At 36.9% G+C, this 20,734-nt stretch overlaps 1 protein-coding gene across 2 annotated transcripts in view; it reads left to right on the plus strand.

Annotated features, from left to right (window-relative positions):
- ADK (adenosine kinase) overlaps nucleotides 1-20,734 on the plus strand; it is a 483,761-nt gene that overhangs the window by 65,640 nt on the left and 397,387 nt on the right. For both annotated transcript variants that reach the window (XM_070433037.1, XM_070433038.1), the window contains exon 3: nucleotides 6,191-6,244. In XM_070433037.1, the coding sequence (XP_070289138.1) occupies nucleotides 6,191-6,244 (54 nt within the window). The remainder of the gene's footprint in view (nucleotides 1-6,190; nucleotides 6,245-20,734) is intronic.

The raw sequence follows: 20,734 nt of genomic DNA on the forward strand, positions 1-20,734 counted from the left end.
TTTACTATATATATGCTGTCTACCTAATTGATTCTGCCAATTCTGTACAATTTTGCAGAACACTATTAGGATTCTTGGGACTACGTGTTAATGTTTGAAGATTTCTAGGATTTTTGTTTAATTCTCTGAAGGCAATCTTAATTGCAGGTATTTATGGAATAATTTTTTTTACCCAATTGTATAGCAAGTTCTAGCTTTGCATTAACTACCTGTGTGACATTGGGTAGGGCATTTCAATTATGACTGGGCTGTTTCTGGACTTTATAATCTCATAAGGACCTCCAGCCTGAAATTCTGTTACATTAATCTCCAGGAAAAAACCACGTTTCAATAACTAGTGTTTGTTTCAGTTTCTTATAAAAGGCCCAAACTTTATTTTATTGTACTACTAATGTTCTAGCATATCATAATAGTTATTTATAATGTATTAATACATTTTATATTTGTTTTCTAATATTAAATTGCAAACCTAAATGACAGTAGCATTTTCCCATTGCCTGTGGTGGGAATGCCATTACTGGATTTTATTCTTTTTTGCTTTAAGCATGTCTTCTCTAAACAGCCCAGGCAGGGTTAAGGAAAGTACTCCTTTTTGTCCTCTCCTCTCTTCTCCTCTCTCTTCCCCTGCTTCCTTCTCTCTCCTCTTCTTCCTACATAACTTGTCACCTGTTGCTGTCAATATTTATTCAATAACGTATTTAAATTAAATTTATTTTAAGTTTTTATATAAGAAAAGTTTTGAACTACTCTCTGTTGAAGGCTTACATGTTCATTGATAAATGTAAGTGAAAATTATATCCAGATGAGCTGATGGGAGTGTATGTGTTTTCCTTCTGGTAAATTCAGACAGAAAAAAGTTTAAGAACTACCACTATCCCTTTTTGCTGTCTCTGGTTTTTTTTTTTTTAGGGACTATGCTCATGTTTGAATCAAAGAAATGGATATAAAAGCAGAACATCTATCTAATCATGTATTTAGGAAACAAAGCCCAGCTTAAAAATAGGGTGTGCTCTGTATCATTCTGGGAAAGAAATGATAGAGAATTGAGGCATACCTTTCTACTTTCTACTAAGTTTAATTTTCTCTTTGAAGTTTATGAATATAAAACATCGAATGATCAGAAAGTTAAAGTGATAAAGGGGTTCAAAAGGATCTATATATTCTGTTCTGCCAACCAGCAGTAAGGTTGGTATAATAGGACATACTAAATGAAAATGAAAACTATGTATAATTATAAACCCACATTTAAACATTTAACTGTATGTTTCAATGAAAACAGCTCCATTTCATTAGTAAGGATTATGGTCCTGATGGTATATTTACCTTTACATTTGTAGTTATAATTTATAGTCTACCTACTTTCAAAATGAACTTTAAGCAGTTGTTTTAGTTTATAGCATAACTTTACAGTTGTAAGTGTGAACTATTTCTGGTGTACATTTTTAAAGGTGTTTGATCAAGTTTTTATTCCCTTACAAATAACCATCTGTAAATATGGAGTTTATTTGTATGAGCTTTGGAAAGGTATTTAAATTGCCTGGAAGAATAAATCACCTCTCTCCAATAGTGCCTTTTTTCTGATTTTCAAACTAAATCAATATTCCATTTTAAAAATTAGAATATTATTCTTTAAGGCAGCAATATAGAACAAACAGACATACACATAGGCATGTGTAAAGAATTTGGCCTTGCCCAAAGAAAGATCTTGCCTTTGCTTTGGGCTTCTGGGAGGTATCTATATCGTCCATGTAGAAGCATCTTTTTGTTTAGGATAGGGGTTGGCCACATCCAGTAGAGTGACCAGTTACGTGAATTGGGGTGAGGCTTTGGGTGATATGGTATGAATCCACCTGGCGACCTAGTTAAACCACTTGGGCAATCAGTTGATTAACCATGCTTAGGTAATGAAGCTCCAATAAAAACTCTGGACACTGACTGAAGTGCAGTGAGCTTCCCTGGTTGGCAGTGCCATATTATCACATATCGACAGTATGCCATGTTGATGCCAAGAGTCATGCATCCTGGAAGTTTTGTATTTGGAACCGTCCCACACACGGCCCTCCCTGTATGAGTCTCTTCCCTTGGCTGATTTTGATTTGTATCCTTTCCTTGTAACCTGTAACCATGAGTCTAATAGCTTTCAGTGAGTTCTGTGAGCCCTTCCAGTGATTTATTGAACCCGAGGGTGGTTTTGGGAACCACCTGAACTTGCAGCTGATGTTAGAAGTGAGAACAGTCTTGAGTACTGTGTCCTCAAACCTTGCCATTTTATATACAAGCTAGATTTCTATGTGGGCAAGAGTCAAGGTAGAGATAAGGAAAATAAAATTGAGAAAAACCTAGCAAAGATGAAGAAGAATAAAGGTAATTGAGATCTGATGGAAGGTTACCTGGTTTGGGGTAGGGGGAAATCAGATCAGAGAAAGAAATACTATAGGAAGAGTGACTGCTTGTTTGAGGTTAGAGAGCTAATTTGCCTAGAGAATAGTTCAAAATGTATCTTGGAAATTCACTGTTGAGGACTTGGAGGTGTACTGTGTGAATTAGGAGAATAAAATCTTCCTTTTGGTAATTTGATCAAAATCAGGCTATCCTTGCCTGCTTCTTCCCTCTGTGGACCCTTTGTTCAGCCTCCTTCACTATTCCCTTCAACTTCTTATCCTGAAACTTTAAATTGGAAGGCTGTTTATGGGGAAGGAGCAACAAAGGGAGATATTATGGGGGAAGGGAAAGTTGGGGAACAGATAAAAGATATCCTTTTCTTGACTGACTTATTACTTCCTCTTTTGTATGAACAATATATACTTCAGTTTTTTTGGAAAATTTAACCACACTGCGAACAGTTATTTTGTTTTGATTTGCTTACTGAATTGTGAGGTCTTTAAGCCAGACATGTTTGCTATTTCTCACTAGCCAGCTAAAGAAAGAAAGAAATATTGATCGAATTCCTGTTGTATTATGTAAAAATATTTTGATAAAGAAGTACTTTCTCACTCGTTAAGTTAATAATTATGACTTTTTATTGTAATGTTAAATAAAACTGACAAATTGCTCTTTTAGTGGACTCTAAATAACCTAGTGGTGTGATATCTATCATCATCCATTTCCAAAAATACATGAATAAGCTTTCTTTTTTTTTTAAAGTTTAACAAAACCTTGCTTAAATTATTGGGGTGACATTGGTTAATAGGATCATATAGGTTTCAAGTGTAGATTTCTATGATATAATATCTGTATATTGCACTGTGTTAAATAAAACTCTTCTTTAACATTTAAAATTTTATATTTTTTCTGTTTAACTTTGTATTTATGTTATGCTTTTCCTCACCAGATTTTATCCTTATGTAATGTATTTTTATGTAGGAATTATATTTTGCATGTAATGTATTATGAAAGTAATATATTTTATGAATTAAAGCCTTTATGCATATTGATCACCCTGCCATGGCTCTTCACTAAAAATAGGTATGTAGATTGAATTTAAAAAATATCTCCTAGTCATTCAATTATAATTAGCATGTAGTTAGTAAAACAACATAAATGTATTAAAATGTTGTTAAGTAATTATGAAACAGAAGAAAATGAAGTTATTGGAAATGCGTCTTTTGATGACATGGGTGAAGCTAATCTTTAATTATTTTTAGTTAACCTTTTGTGGATAAATAGCACACATTACTGCAATAAGACAATGTTCAGCATCATTTTATTTCCCTTTTTCCATTTAGAGGTATAAGTGCTGAGAAAAAAGTTGACATAATTAATTGGAGGGTAATAGACAGATTTTTGTTTCAGCTTTATCACTCAATTATTTGAACTATCATAAAAATTATTTTTATTTGTCAGCTGGTAATTTGATTAGGTTCATCTTCAATTTTATTGGAAGCAAAGTAGGCCCTCCCTCCCCCAGCTGCCGGAACCAGCTCCCCTCTGGCACCCTGGACCCTGGCTCCCCTCCAACCGTCGGCAGGCACCTGGGACCCGGGCTTCCCTCACAGCCCCGGCTTCATCAGGAAGGTCGTCTGGAAGGACGTCCAGTCTAATTAGAATATTATGCTTTTATTATTATAGATTAGAGGTTGGAAGCAAAGAATTAGAAACCACCTGACTTGGTCATTTATTAGAGTCATTAGAGACATGCAGTTCTGGGAAGTGTACCAAAATTGGCTTTATTAAGGCTTTTTAAATAACTAGTAATTATGTCTATTGGTTTTTTCTTATAGTTGTATGCTGACCTTAACATTTCAGGAGGTGATGGTAAAAGTTAAATATTGTTCATTTCAATATGCCTTTGACAAAAGGATTCTTTTTTGGATAAAATGTTTTTATCAAGTACCTTAAATTTGTTTTAATTAAAGCTATTCATTCAGTTTAAGGCCTTGGAACCTTTTTGGCAAAATTGTTCTTCATTGTCAAACCAATCAGATTTATTTTCATGATAGAAAAGGTCTGGCCTCATTTTTCATTTCAGTTCAAATTAATGGCTTGATTCTGTTTCTGTGACAACTATCTTTGATATTTAATCCTCGATAGATAAATGGAAGAGCAAGGAGCCTTTTTTTTTTTTTTTTAAAGTTTGTTTCCTAGAAGAAATAAGGTGACACTTGTCTTTCCTGTTTCTTATTGGAAACTGTCTTACAGTTGTTTAACAGGACTCTTTCTGAAAAGTAATGAATATGGAATGAAAGAGAGAAACTGTTTAAATAAAATTGCAACCAACTTCTGCCCCATTCCATTATGTGTCTGCAAATAGAACACACTATCACAGTTCCCCATTTATAATTTCTGGCTTCATTTTTTATAGAAATAATGTATAAAACAGGAACTTTGTAGTCAGTTTGTGGTATTAAAGAAGGCTTTGTGGACAAAGTATGAATCATTCCTAGTTTAGTACTTCAGAGATTTTTACATGCTATGCAGTGCAATATAGATCTATTCAGGGTGGGTGATATGATATTCTTTTTATTTAGTTGGTAAAAGCACTTGTGAAAGGGGAGGCAAGAAAGGAGAGTCTACATGGTCACTCCACTTGGACCTCTGATCCATTGTCAGGTAGATTAGTTTTAGGAAAGGATGGAATACAAGTGGAAATTCAGAACCTGGGAATTGCTGTCCATTGTTTTTGAACCTATTTCAGTAGGGTACTTCTTAGAAATTCTGTTACCTTCAGCAGTACTTTGCAAGATTCCTGTTCTAATATTTATAGCAACTTCTAATCTATAATAATAAAAGCATAATATTCTAATTAGACTGGACGTCCTTCCGGACGACCTTCCTGATGAAGCTGGGGCTGTGAGGGAAGCCCGGGTCTCGGGTGCCTGCCAGCGGCCGGAGGGGAGCCCAGTTCTGGGTGCCTGCCAACAGTTGGAGGGGAGCCGGTGCCATCAGCTGGGGTAGGGAGGGCCTACTCTTGCACGAATTTTGTGCATTGGGCCTCTAGTTTATAGATAAGGAATTTGAGACGTAAAGGGGCGAAATAATTGCTTATAGTCATTAAGGCAGTAAATGGTTCAATCAGAAACTTCAAAACTTACTTTTTCTCCTGTGTCACACTATCTAGTACATAGTCTGGCATACAGTAGATGTTACTATGTGTTTAATGAATGAATAACGGCATATTTAAAAATATGTTTTACTGAATTTTTAAAGAGAGAGGAAAGAAGAGAGAGAGAGAGAGAGAGAGAGAGAGAGAGAAACATTGATAGCTGCCTCCTGCACACCCCCTACAGGGGATTGAGCTCACACGCTGGGCATGTGCCCTGACAAGGAATTGAACCAGCAGCCTCCTGGTGCATGAGACGATGTTCAACCAACAGAGCCACACTAGCCAGGGCGAGTAACTGCATATTTTCAATGAACTCTTAAATACTTACCATTGTAGTGGCTTCTTGAATTTGACCTGCTAGATCAGTAACATTATAGATGATTCACTACAGAAGAATATTGAAGATATCTTATGTTGTCAAAGCATGGTCAAGTTGATCTCTTCAATTCTTGTGGTATGTGTGGACGTGACTAATTGAACAGCAAAGAACTTGGGCATTTTTTATGTTTTACAGATTAAGACAGAGATCTATAACAGTGTGATAGTACTTTTTTGATAGGTGTCAACTATTGGTACTATAATTAGATGTCTATTAGTCAAACGTCTTGAATGATTATATGACCACTATATTTTTGTTCTGTGTTACAGGTATTCTCTTAAAGCAAATGACCAAATCTTGGCTGAAGACAAGCACAAGGAACTGTAAGTGCATTAAACTCGAGATTGTACATAGTTGACCCTGTCAATGGAGTAGATGTATATAAATAATCTGATCTTTAAAATTATATGAACTAGAAAGAAATAATTAACACCATGATTTTAATCCTCATAGGATTAGGATATTTATACTACATAAGATTAACAGGAAATAATTGTTCCTGTATGTACATTAAAATATGTAGTATTGTATCCCATAATTGGGGAATATGTCATTTCATTTTCTTTCTCTAGATAAAATATTAAATTGTCACTGTTAATTTTTGGCTCTTACTTAATTGACTTTCCCTCCTCATGCTTATGATAGAGAAATATATATTTTTTTCTTTTGTCGCCTTATGAAAAAATGCCTAGTCCTTATTTAGCATAGGTAAAGCTTCTTAAAAGCTTTTAAAATGTGAATAATATTTTCTTTTTAAAGATTTAATGTTCTTAGGGTTCTGTCTTTCAGATAAAAACAACTTTATATGTGATTCTGGGATTTTCCATCCCTATTTTGCTGTCCTACAGTGGTATTTTAAAAATTACTATCTCACAGGAACTGTGAAGTTTTTAATTAAGAATTACTAATTTGGGAGTTCTTTAAATTCATCTTACCTTAACCTTTTTAGTATCATTAGACTGTCTGAGAGGGAAACTAAAAATATTTTGTATGTTTCGATTTTCTAGCAGTGCTGTAAGAAAATTTTGATAATCATGTTATGCAGTTACCTCCTGTCAAATAATACTATAGAATTAAGAATTTGAGGAATTAGAGGCTAACTCCAGATTGAACCACACTTGATAATACTGTAATCCTACCTTTTCCATGGGGGATACATTACTAGACCTGCAGTGGATGCCTGAAATCACAGATAGTACCAAATGCTATACATATTATGTTTTTTTTCATACACACACACACACACACACACGGTGAAGTTTAATTTATAAATTATACACAATAGGTTAAAAATAAAAACTAACAAAATAGAATAATTATGACAACATACTATAATAAAAGTTATGTGAATGTGGTCTCTTTCTTTCTATCTCATTGTACTATACTCACCCTTCTAATGATGATGATGTGAGATAATTACAATGCTTACATGATGACAGGATGTGAGGTGAATGATGTAGGCATTGTGACATAACAGTGGGCTACTATAAGGTTTACTTGAACACAAGCATTGTGATACCGTGACAGTGGGTCTGGTAACCCAGAGAGCTACTAAGTGACTAACGGGTGTGTAGATCTACAGCTTGGGTACATTGGGCCAAGGGATGATTCACGTCCTGGGTGGGACGGGGCTGGACAGCATGAGATTTTGTCATATAACTCAGAATGGCATGACATATAAAACTTATGAATTGTTTATCTGGAATTTCTATTTCTATGACTGGAAAAAATAACAATGAAATAAATTCTAAATTCACTAAATTTAAAGTGTTAATTTAATATACTTATCTATTACAAGATGAACTTTTTCAGCTTTATAGTCATAATGGTGAACTAAGTAAGCAAATATAATGTATATCTAAAGGTTGAAAGAGCACAGTTTTATTTATTATTTTTTTAATCCTTACCCAAGGATATATGGTTTTTAAAAAATTGATTTTATAATAAGAGGGAGAGAGAGAGAGAGAAACATGGCTCACTTGCCTCCCATAAGTGCCCTGACCAGGGATTGAACCTGCAACTGTTTGGTGTATGGCTGATACTCCAATCAACTGAGCCACCTGGCCAGGGCCACAATTTTTTTTATTTTTATATATATATATATATATATATATATATATATATATATATATATATATAAAATTATTTATTTATTTATATTTATATATATTATAAGAGAGAGAGAGAAACATCATGAGAGAGAAACATCGATTGGCTGCCTCTTGCACTCCCTCTACTGGGGATGGAGCCAAAACCCAGGCATGTACCCTGACCAGGAATCAAACTGGTGACTTATTGGTGCCTGGGCTGATGCTTAACCATTGAGCCACACTGGCCGGGTGAAGTCTTCCTTCTTAATAACTAGTAATTACATAGCAAGGTTCTTATACTTGTTAGTATTGTGACTTAATTGATTTGGCATTAGTTGATTATCTTTGTTCTTGTGGCTGCTGGCTCTCTGCCTTGTAATTTTTGATCTATACACTAAAGAAAACTCTCAGTTGAATATGCCTGCCACTGAAACACTAGCCCTTCATAAGAGCTACTTATAAATAATCTCATTGTGTCCTTACAATTAAAATAGCCAAGATCTCTCTGTGCTCAAGACTAAGCTGTTTAAAATATCATAAGATGTCCATATAAATAAAATTTAGTTCTCCAGTTACTAATTCCATGCTTTATTTTCATAAAACATTATTGCTTCTAAATGTTAATCTGTTCAAGACAGTCTTGATTCATCATGATATTGCAAAAAATGCAGTGACACCATCACATTAGCTGCCTTTTGAAAATGTACCTTAATTCTATGTGTATCAACAAGACTACAGTAACTCTGATTGTCTTGATAATACTTAATATATTAAATACTAACTGTGTTTTTATTTAAAATATTCTTAGCTTCTGAAACGTGGTGATTCAGATTCCACATACCCTTAGTCACCCTTGCTTTACAAATATACTTGTTATTTGTCTGGGGCAGACGGATGGCATTGTGACATAACAGTAGGCTACTATAAGGTTTACTTGAACACAAGCATTGTGTTACCGTGACAGTGGATCTGGTAACCCGGAGAGCTACTAACTGACTAACGGGTGGGTAGATCTGCAGTTTGTATACATTGGCCCAAGGGATGATTCACGTCCTGGGTGGGACGGGGCTGGACAGTAATGACAGTGTCAGTTGTCTCTGTAAGCAGGAAGGTTTTTCTCAGGTTCTTGTTTTCTAATCTACATACTGATGATTCCGGGGTGATTTTAAGTATGGAAAGGTAAACAATTAAATTTGTGGTGGGATTAATATGAAACTATGTAATTTATACTTTGCTCTATATGTGGTCCAGTAATCAACTAATTTCATTAGTCTTCTATAGATTTTCTTAGTCTATTAGAGTTTTAGTTTTTGAATGGAGTAATTTAAAATAAATGAGTAAAACATCACTTTTCATTCAATAAATATTTTCTACCCAGTTACCAGTCAGTGTGCTAGGCGCTATTTAAAGAAAAGATACTGACTTCATTTATAAATGGAGACTAACTCTCCAATTTAATATTGCTTCACATTTAAAAATTTTCATAATTGAAGATTTTGTAATTGTGGGGTCTTCCTATTGGACAAAATGGTTATGGAACCATTTTGTTTCCATAAATTTCTGTTTGTTTTATGAATAGCTAAATTGTATATTACCTTGAATGAAGATTAAGATAAGGAAAGTTAAAAGTTGGCTGGAGTTAGGGACAAATACCAAAGGTAATATAAATAAATTCAGAAGTATCCCTGCCACTTAACACAGGCTGAGTAACTTGATAGCTGAGGATTTTTTTTTTTTTGGTTTGCTGTACTATATAAGGCATGGGGAAGGCCTCTTTAAAAAAGATTCATGTTTATTTACCTGACTTTTTAAGATAGCTGCCAAGATAAAGAATGAATTTTTATAAGCAGTGTACGCTATTGTAGATATGAGGTATATTTTCTCTTCAGATCTTGAATGAATTCTCTTTAAAAAAAAAATATATATATATATATATATTTATTGATTTTAGAGTGGAAGGGAGAAGGAGAGAGATAGAAACATCAATATAAGAGAGAACCATTGATTGGCTGCCTCCCACACATCCCACACTGGGGATTGAGCCCACAACCTGGGCATGTCCCCCGACTGGGACTCAAACCATGACCTGGTTCATAGGTCGATGCTCAACTGCTGAGCCACGCTGGCCAGGTGAATAAATTAGCTTTTTTTTTTTTTATGTCAAAAAGTAATTATTTTTTTCAGAATTACCCTTTTAAGGTTTAAAATTTTGTCTTGTCGTAATGATATTACATTTCAAAATTTTGGGGTCAATTTATGATTATTACAAAATGGGAGAAAATAAATGAGTTATGCCAGGGGAATGAATCCTGAGTATTAGAAAGGACACTGTTAGACCTTAATCTTTGGTTCAGTGTAAAAGAATTATAATTTTTTTAGGGAACAGTGCCCAATTTTTAAACTAGCAGGGGAGATTTACAAGTATTTAAGTGACGTGTTTGAGAATATGTTAAGAGCAGTTTGGTTTGAGATAATCAGTAACATCTGATATGCTCTATATCCATTATTATTAATTTTGTTACTTAGCAGTTCTTTGAAAACCTCAAGATTGTTTTATAAGAATAATATAAGGACTGATTGCTTGTAAAGCGAATAGATTTTGTTGATGGTAAAATGTATTTGCTTAATCAAAAAAGGGGAAAACAATCTGGCAAGCAGAAAGTCAGAATTGAAATAAAGAACACCTAGTACCAGCAAGGTTAAATGGTTATTATTTTTCAGCTAGAGGTCCAGTGCACGGGTTCATGCACTGGTGGGGGCATGTCCAGTGGGGATCGGCCTGCTGTGGGAGTGCCGCTCATCCCAGTCAGGTGAGCGGTGCTCCGACTGTGGGAGTGCACTGACCACCAGGGGACAGCTCCGTGTTGAGTGTCTGACCAGTGCGTGTCATAGTGACTGGTCGACCAGTCATTCTGGTCATTCTGCCGTTCGGTCACTGGAGATATATATATCTCCAGCGACCGAATGGCAGAATATATATATATATATATATATATACACACACATATACACACACACACACACATATATATATATTACTAAATAAGATACAGTATTCTAAATATCATAACCATTTTTTTTTAAAATATATTTTTATTGATTTTTTACAGAGAGAAAGGGAGAGAGATAGATAGTTAGAAACATCGATGGGAGAGAAACATCGATCAGCTGCCTCCTGCACATCTCCCACTGGGGATGTGCCCACAACCCAGGTACATGCCCTTGACCGGAATCGAACCCGGGACCCCTCAGTCCGCAGGCCGACGCTCTATCCACTGAGCCAAACCGGTTTTGGCCATAACCATTTTTTATGGTCTCTTTATTAAAGGCCACTTTTTTCATATTTTTTAAATTACAGAACTTTGAATCTAGAAATGAACTTTAGAACTAATATCTGTAATTTATAATGAAATTGAGTGAAATTCACAGTAATAAAGTGACTTGTATAGGTTGCACTTTAATGACAAGTGCTGGACCAGAACTCAAGTTTCCTGATTGCCATTTTAGTGCTTTTACTGTTATACTAGCCATTCCCTAAATATGCAGTGATTTTTTTAAAATACTTTTTTCTTTTTTACTCTCATTTTCTTGAGCATTCAGCCTCTTTATCGACATCTTTGACCATTAGAACCCTTTTTTCTAGAACACAACAGTTTTTTTTAATCTAAGTTGTTTGACTACATGTATGATGTTTTCTTTGGAAATTTAATCCTAAGCTACAAATGCCTTTTATATGAGAAACTTTTTTAAATTGATTTTTATATATAGTCTGATCTTACTCTGATCTTTGTAAGGTAGCCTTTATATTGCTTTTAAAATTAATCTTTATAAAGCTTTGTATAATAATAATTACCATTTTTGCTAGTGAGACTGTGCCTCCAGGAATAAGAACTAAATTTCTGTTTGATTTCTTTGCTTCTTTTTTACTAATACCATTATGTGAGTACTGTGAGAATTCCAAACTAGCATTGATTGAATTCATTTCAGGCTTTTATACATATTCCATAAATGGTTCTCAAGTAACCAGAATTCATCCTTTTTGTTGAACTTTTGACTGTCCTCTCACTTGAAAATTCTAGGATTTCATAGTATTTTTTAATTTGTTATACCTGGATGATAAATCTTCTGAAAGGTTTGCTTCAATATTTTATTGTTTAAAATAAAAATATTAACCCTGTCATAAAGGACAAGAACTCATTACAAGAGATAATTTTAGGATTCATCTAGGTCTTATATTCATGTATACATGATAGGTGAATGAAAAATATTTGTCATTAGTGGTGAATCTTAAAACCCTTTGAAGAAATTTGTGGTGCCTTGTCTTAACATTAGAAAAAACTTAGTTTATGTATGAGTTTTGCCACGGACTATAACCTTGATGTATCTGTTAGGATTCAATTCTGCTATGAGTATTAAGAAATAAGGAATTTGACTATAGCCAGCCGGCCTGAGGGTCAAATCCCCCTAGTGTTAACTACAACAATTAAGGCTTGGCTAGAACAAGACTGCGCACAGAGACCACAAGGGGGTGCACCAAGAAAGCATAAAAGATGCGGAGACAAAAAAACATGACAGAAATGGAGGATATGGAGCTAAGAATCGCAATTTTGAGGGCTTGCCATAAATTTGTGCAGAACCTCACGAAAACTAATGAGACCCTCGATGCTACGATAAAGAAATTAGAAAGTAAGCATACACGGACTGAAATAAAGAATATTATACCCAATAGCAGACCAGAGGAGTACAATAATCAAACCAAAGATTCGACAAAAAACACCCAATTGGAAAAGCAAAATGAAAAAAGAATCCGAAAGTGTGAAGATAGTGTAAGGAGCCTCTGGGACAGCTTTAAGCGGTCTAATATCAGAGTCGATGAGAGACAGCAAGATATTGAAAACCTATTTCAAGAAATAATGGCAGAAAACTTCCCCCACCTGGTGAAAGAAATGGACTTACAGGTCCAAGAAGCGCAGAGAACCCCAAACAAAAGGAATCCAAAGAGGACCACACCAAGACACATCATCATTAAAATGCCAAGAGCAAAAGACAAAGAGAAAATCTTAAAAGCAGCAAGAGAAAGAGGCTCAATTACCTACAAGGGAATACCCATACGACTGTCAGCTGATTTCTCAACAGAAACTTTGCAGGCCAGAAGGGAATGGCAAGAAATTTTCAAAGTGCTGAATACCAAGAACCTACAACCAAGATTACTTTATCCAGCAAAGCTATCATTCAGAATTGAAGGTCAGATAAAGACCTTCACAGATAAGGAAAAGCTAAAGGAGTTCATCACCGCCAAACCAGTATTATATGAAATGCTGAAAGGTATCCTTTAAGAAGAGGAAGAAGAAGAAAAAGGTAAAGATACAAATTATGAACAACAAACATGCATCTATCAACAAATGAATCTAAGAATCAAGTGAATAAATAACCTGATGTAAAAAAAAAAAAAAAAAAAAAAAAAAAAAAAAAAAAAAAAAAAAAAAAAAAAAAAAAAAAAAGAAATAAGGAATTTACTATAGGAATTAAACCTTTTTCAATTGTGGGAAAAACTAGAGAAGTAAAGGCCCAAAAAGGGTCAGAGAAAACTCACTAACCACTTCTGGTGTAGGTGAATGAATTGGAGCTTTTAAGAAGCAGCTATGCATGTCTGCAGGAACTGTGAAGTGGGTGGGTGGGTTGTTGGCTCTTTGCAGTTACCACCTGTATTGGGTTTTCATTGACAATCTGGTGATAGGCCTGGGCCTGATTGGAAAGGTGAGCTGGAGGTAGAGTGGGATAAGTAGGACAAACTGCCCATCCCTTTTTGTCTGTCTTTTACTACCTTTGACAGTTAACTACCTTTGTAGTGAAATGGCAGCTGCTTTACTTGCAACTCCCAAATTGTATACAACTTTCTCCTGTGGCTAATCCTAACCTGAAACCATATAGGGAAGGAAATTCTGGGAAATGTAACACAGTATCAAACCATATGGTTTAGTTTAATCACTTAATCTGAATTTAATATCCTTATTTGTAAAATGGTGATACTTCTATTTTATTTCATTAGGGAAAGATTAGATGAAATTATATATATGAAAAAGTTTTGAACTATAAAGAATCATCATGCAAAGATTTGTTGTGATACAGGTGTGAGTACGATGATGTTTATAAAAACCTCTTGAACTGGCTTCTGCTCTTGGAGAAGTTGTCTTTCAAATATCATTGTGAGATTACATTAGTGCTTTGCTATTTTATTATCCATTTAGCAAATGATTTATTTAATTAGCTGTTTTTCTTTTAGTTAACTCACTAATCCATGTGGGTATAGTTTGAGTTGCTAGCATAAAATTCTTTAGAAACAAAAAAGGATATTGGTCTTATTTGCTCTCTCCCTCTTTGATTTTGTCGGGGAGTGGGAAGGGTAAGGTGTTACCTGGAACTTTATTCAGAGCTTTGGAGTCCATGTGTAGTTCATTGATTTTTTTGCAGTGAACAATTTACTTGACAGTATTTCACTATGTGATATCTATGGGCTGAATACTCAGTGGGATCAGTATGGAATGGAGAGAACTGAAACTGCTGGTATGTTGACCTATTTTTCTCCTGGTTCTAAAACAAACAGGAATATTTGGAGACTGAAACTATGACAGATATCTAACTGAAAAATAAAGTAAGGGTATGCTAACACTGTTCATATCCCCTTAAAGATTGAATTAGACTTTTGGAGGATTATCTGGATTTGGGAGTTTGGGGAAAATTTTAGTATCTATTAGCAACTAATTTAATCCTTGAAAATACTTTCTCTACTGAATATAATTATTGATTTCTTTTTGGAAAGTATTGAGCAATTAAATAACACTTATGTATTAAAGAACAAGAGAAGAGAACATTATTTTAATTACTTTCATGCTCTAATTTAATTTTCACAGCAACCTTTTGAGGTACATATATACTCCCATTTTATAGAAAAATTGAGGGTTGGAAAGGGCTCTAACTTGTTGTATAGTAGAAAAGGATAGACTGTGATTTGATTTTAGATCTTTTTTGTTGCTTTTTACTTAGACTAAGTTCAGTGACTTTGGAAAGAATATTTTTTACATTTTTGGAGGAATGATATTATTTAAAACAAATATACCTACCTCACAAGTGTTTGAAGGTATTTATGATGGATATGACATTTTATAAGCTTTAATATGGTTTACTAGAACTGTGCCCTAGTTTGTAGGTAATACTGTGTTTTTGATGGCTAAGGTAAAATCTTAGAGGATACTCTGAGCTCACGTTGATGAATACAGTATTTCCAACAGGCTAGGTCTTTTCTTGAAGTTCTGTGTTAAAAATTTATTCTTTATGGTGCTAGCTCCCTCTGTAGAACTTCATTAAGATTGCAACCTGACTTTTTCAGTTTTTTAGCAAAGTGATTGAAACATTATCTAGAATAGATTTTAAAATTTTCTTTTAAATTTTACTTTTATGTCTTAATCACTTCCTAGTGTTTTTCTTGTGAAAATATTATCTCTATAAAAGTGTTTCACTTTGTATATACTAAATTTTAATAGCATATATGAAGTTAGACTACTTTCTTCAAACATTCCTACTACTTTAATGCTTTATTTGGGAATATCAGAGAGACTTGTGATTTCTAGGTCTGTAAGTCTGTGTTGGGTAAGACCACAGGAAGTGGAAAAAAGCCTGATGGAAAATTTCGGGGAAAAATATCCTTTTGCAGGAGTGTGGATGATTACTTCTTTTACCATTACTTTATCTCTGTTCTTTCTCAAACTATTTTATATTTAAACTAGAGACCCGGTGCACAAAAATTTGTGCACTCGGGGGGCGGGGGGAGGGGGGTCCCCCAGCCTGGCCTGTGCCCTCTCGCAGTCTGGGACCCCTCGGGAGATAACGACTTGCTGGCTTAGGCCTGCTCCCGGGTGGCAGAGGGCAGGCCCAATCCCTAAGTGCAGCCCCTGGTCAGGCTCAGAGCAGGGCCGATTGGGGAGTTGGGGCGCCGCCCCGTCATGCACAGAGCAGGGCAGATCGGGAGGTTGCGATGCTACCCTCAGTCACGCTCAGGGTAGGGCCGATTGGGGGGTTGAGGCACTGCCCCCTGTCACACTCAAGGCAGGGTCGATGGGGAGGTTGCAGTGCCACCCCCTGTCACGCACAGAGCAGGGCCCATCAGGGGTTTGGGACGCTGCCCCCTGTCACTCACAGAGCAGGGCCCATCAGGGGGGTTGGGGCTCTGTACCCTGTCACACACAGAGCAGGGTCAATCAGGGGGTTGGGGAGCTCCCTCCTGTCATGCACACAGCAGGGCCGATCAGGGGGTTGAGGAGCTCCCCCCTGTCACTCACAGAGTAGGGCCGATAGGGGAGTTGGGGCACTGCCCCCTGTCACACACAGAGCAGGGCGGATCAGGGGGTTGGGGCGCTGCGCCCTGTCACACTCAGGGCAGGGCCAATGGGGAGGTTATGGCTCTACCCTGTCACACACAGAGCAAGGCCCGTGGAGGGGGGTTGGGGCGCTGCCCTCTATCACCCACAGAGCAGGGCCGATCAGGGGTTTGGTGTGCTCCTCCCGTCAAACACAGAGCCGCAGGGCAGTCAGGGGATTGGGGAGCTCCCCGCTATCAGGCACAGAGCAGGGCTGATCAGGGGGTTTGGGAGCTGCCCCCTGTCACGCTGATCCCGGTGCCGGGAGGCATATTACCCTTTTACTATATAGGATAGAGGCCTGGTGCATGGGTGGGAGCTGGCTGGTTTGCCCTGAAGGGTGTCCTGGATCAGGATGTGGGTCCCCACTGGGATGCCTGGCCAGTCTGGGTGAGGGGCTGAGGGCTGTTTTCCAGCTGGAGAGTGACTAAAGCTTCCAACTGCTCCTTGTTTTCTTTCTTTTTTTTTTTTTTATTCTGGGCCAGCTTTAGTGCTGAGGCCTCGCTGCTGAAAACATGGATACAATGTTTTGGTCCGGCTGGGTTTCAGTCCGGCTGGTTTCTGGTGTTTTGTTTAGCTTCTTATTTGCAACATAGTACATAGTTTCTTAGAGTTGCAGCTTAGAGGCCGGCAAGTGAGGCAGGGAACGTTGGAGTCCGCAGCAAGCAAGCCTCATGCTCGCTTCGGTGCCTGGCTGCCGGCTGCCATCTTGGCTGACAGTTAATTTGCATATACTCACTGATTAGCCAATGAAAAGGGTAGCGGTCGTACGCTAATTACCATGTTTCTCTTTTATTAGTGTAGATATTAAATTTGTATAATTAGCTCTTCAAAGATGTTTTCCCTACTAGAATGAAGGCAGAGAAAATGTGATAAGGCTTCTTAGGTGGAATTTAGAAACATGGGCAAGCTCATGTCAACCATAAAACTAGGGACCATGTACATAACATAATAATGAGGATAGGCAAGAACTAGGATCATGCATGAATAAGCTTTTAAACAATTTTGTAGGATAATTATCTTTAAATCCTTTGTTAATACTAAACATCTATTATTCTGTTAAAGTATGATATAGTTTACATAAGCACTGGCATGCATTATGGTGACACGAAGAATAAGGATGGTTCTTAGTCTTTTTATATTTAACTTTGATACATGAGAATTATTTGAAAGAATGTGATTGAAACAGTTTTATTAATATAACAAATCCATCCTTTGTTATTTTTAAAACCAATATTATCCTCTTGAAATAGTAATATTGTTTTCCTGTATCAGTAAAATGTTTGTATCAATGCATAAGTATTTTGTTGGGAGTTTTTATAGTTTTTATCTTTTAATCAGTTATGTTTTCACAATCTTTAAGGATAACTAGCTCATCTTCCATTAGTCACGGAAGAAATCTGGAGTGGACTTCCTTTACATTGTTATTGGCTACTTAATTCCATGTCATTTTGAATTTGGTTTAACCTATGTGTCATATGGATAGTAGTACTTTCCAGTGTTAATACTTTCTTTGTTATTTAAAGTTTTCTTTATGTAAACTTAAAAATTAGCCTCATCTTATTAATAATGAATTTTAAACATTTACTTAATTATAAAAGTATAAAAATAAAAACATGTTTGCCACTTAAAATTTCTCAAATACAAATTGACATCATGTGCTTTCTGATAAAGGACAGACTATCATGTGTGGTATTCCTACAAAAAAAAAAAAAAATGGGTCTGATTGTTAGGGAAAATCAGAAAATCCCAAATTCAATGAAACAGCTGGCCTGTACTCTTTAAAAGAGTCACTGCTGTGAAATATAAAGACAGAATTTTTTCCAGGTTAAGAGAAATCAAGGAAAATAATAGGTAAATGTAATCCTGAGGGGAGGGGTGTATTATGAAGGATGTTGCTGGCAAAATTGAATATGGACTATAATTAGGTAATAGTAATGTTGCAATGTTAAATATCCTAAATTGATAAATGTACTGTGGTCATGAAGTGGTCTTATTTTTAGGAAATAACACTCAGGTATTTGGGGGTAAGTGGTGCTAATGTTTGCAACATACTCAAATGGTTCAGCAATAACTAAGTGTAATAATAAATAGTATCCTATATAATAAAAAGCTAATATGCAAATTGACCGAACAGTAGAACAACTGGTCGCTATGATGCACATTGATCACCAGGGGGCAGATGCTCAGCGCAGGAGCTGCCCCCTGATGGTCAGTGTGCTCCCACAAGGGGAGCGCTGCTCACGGCTGGCGAGCACAGTGGTGTTGGCGGGAGCCTCCCCTGCCTCCGTGGCAGCGCTAAGAATGGCTGACTGATGGCTCCTGGACTACGAGAGTGCGCAAGCCGGGCTGAGGGATCCCCCGAGTGCACGAATTTTGTGCACCAGGCCTCTAGTATATGTATAATGAGAGAGATAAGTCAACTTGTGTTATAATGCTAACTATTAAGTAAATTTAGTTGAAGAGTATATAGGGATTATTTGTACAATTCTTACAATATCTTTGTAAATTTTAAATAATTTCAAAATAAGTTAACCATGAGTCTGTTAAGTTTGTTCATTTACATTGTTATTTAGATTTTACATATGGTGAAAACATATGGTCAGTTTTATTTTTTTATCTAAGTTATCTCTTCATAAATATAATAAAATTTCACAGCAGATTCCTTTAAGAAAATCAGCTAGACTCCTAAGTTATAATTCATTGCCTCTTTCATTATTCCTTAAATATTACCAACTTAAGTTTTTTGTGTTTTTTTTTTTTTTTTTTTTTTTTTAGCAGAGAACAAAAGGCATTGTTTTTCTCCAACATTTGGGTGGATTGTTTATAAGTGCCTCTAATTCTAGCAGCCTTCTAGTGTTGGTGATAAATTTGGAATAATGTCTATGACTGCCCTCTTATAGGGGTCTGGATCTGGGAGAAATTTTGGGTTAATTAGAATTTTTTTTTAACATTAAATTTTTTAAAAAAATTCTCACCTGAGGATATTTTTCTATTGATTTTTAGAGAAAGTGGAAGAGAGAGGGAAATATGGAGAGCAATATCAATGTGAAAGAAACACATCGATTGGTTGCCTCCTGCATATGCCCCAACCAGGGCCCAGCCAGGGAGGAGCCTGCAACTAAAGTGTGTGCCCCCCCTTTTTAAAATACATACATACATGTATATCCACCTATCCTATATAATAAAGGAGAAACATGTAGTGATCATCCCTTCACTATGCTCACCAGCCAATCAGGAGTGAAAATGCAAATTAACCCGACAAAGATGGCAGGTTAATTTGCATACACAGGTGCCAGGCAGAGAGCAGAAGCGGGAGAGCCGGCAGCTTGGGGGGATGTCGCTCCCTCGGTTGCTCCCTCAGTTGCTCCCTTAGGGGATGTGGCTCCCTCGGTTGCCGGGCGGAGAACTCAGCAGGAGAGCCGGAGGCTTGGGGGGCCATGGATCCCTTGGTCGCTCCCAGCACGGGGAGCACCAGGAATTCTGGGAATAGTAGTTCTGATGGCAGCCCCAGGACTGGAAGTGGAAGCCCAGAGCATGGGGAGCACCAGGAATGCTGGGAATTGTAGTTCTGGTGGCAGACGGGTCTCCTAGACACTAGAGCAAAGTGAGCCTGCAGCAAGTTACTGTTGCGGTGGCGGATGGAGGGAAAGCAAAGGTGAGAGACATAAGTAAAATCAGAGTGTCTAGGAAAAATTAAAGGGAAGATATTCTAAAACTTCAGGAAATCTCCGTCAATGAAGCAAAGAAAAAAAAAATGCCCCTATTATTCTGTGAGCAACAAACCAAACTGGGTTGGGGGTCTCAGACAATTTGCTCATATGATTTCAAAGACAGACAGAAACTCCCAGATTGGAGAGGGTGCAGGTTGGGCTGAGGGACCCCCTCCCCCCGCATGAATCTTCGTGCACCAGGCCCCTATAAAAGGCTAATATGCTAAGTGTCCTTCCCTCCATCCAGGTAATGATGTCACATAGGAACACCTGGCTTCCTCTCTCTAGCAACAACTAGCCTCAGGTGGAAACACTTTACACTGTAACCAAATGTCTGTGAAGCGTTTTCCTGTGCCTCATCTCATTTGATCCTCTCAGAGGTCCTGGAGTAGCTAGATAAGAGACTTGTGGCTGAGCAGAGCTCCCCCCTGTGGGAGCACACTGACCACCAGGGGGCAGGTCCTGCATTGAGCGTCTGCCCCCTGGTGGTCAGGATGTGCCATAGTGACCAGTCATTTCCAGTTGTTATGCTGTTAGGGTCAGTTTGCATATTACCCTTTTATTATATAGGATAGAGGTCTGGTGCACAGGTGGGG

This window comes from Myotis yumanensis, unplaced genomic scaffold, assembly GCF_028538775.1.
Source record: "Myotis yumanensis isolate MYYU_CA2020_CCGP unplaced genomic scaffold, mMyoYum1.0.hap1 SCAF_13, whole genome shotgun sequence".
In the NCBI taxonomy this organism is placed as follows: Eukaryota; Metazoa; Chordata; class Mammalia; order Chiroptera; family Vespertilionidae; genus Myotis; species Myotis yumanensis.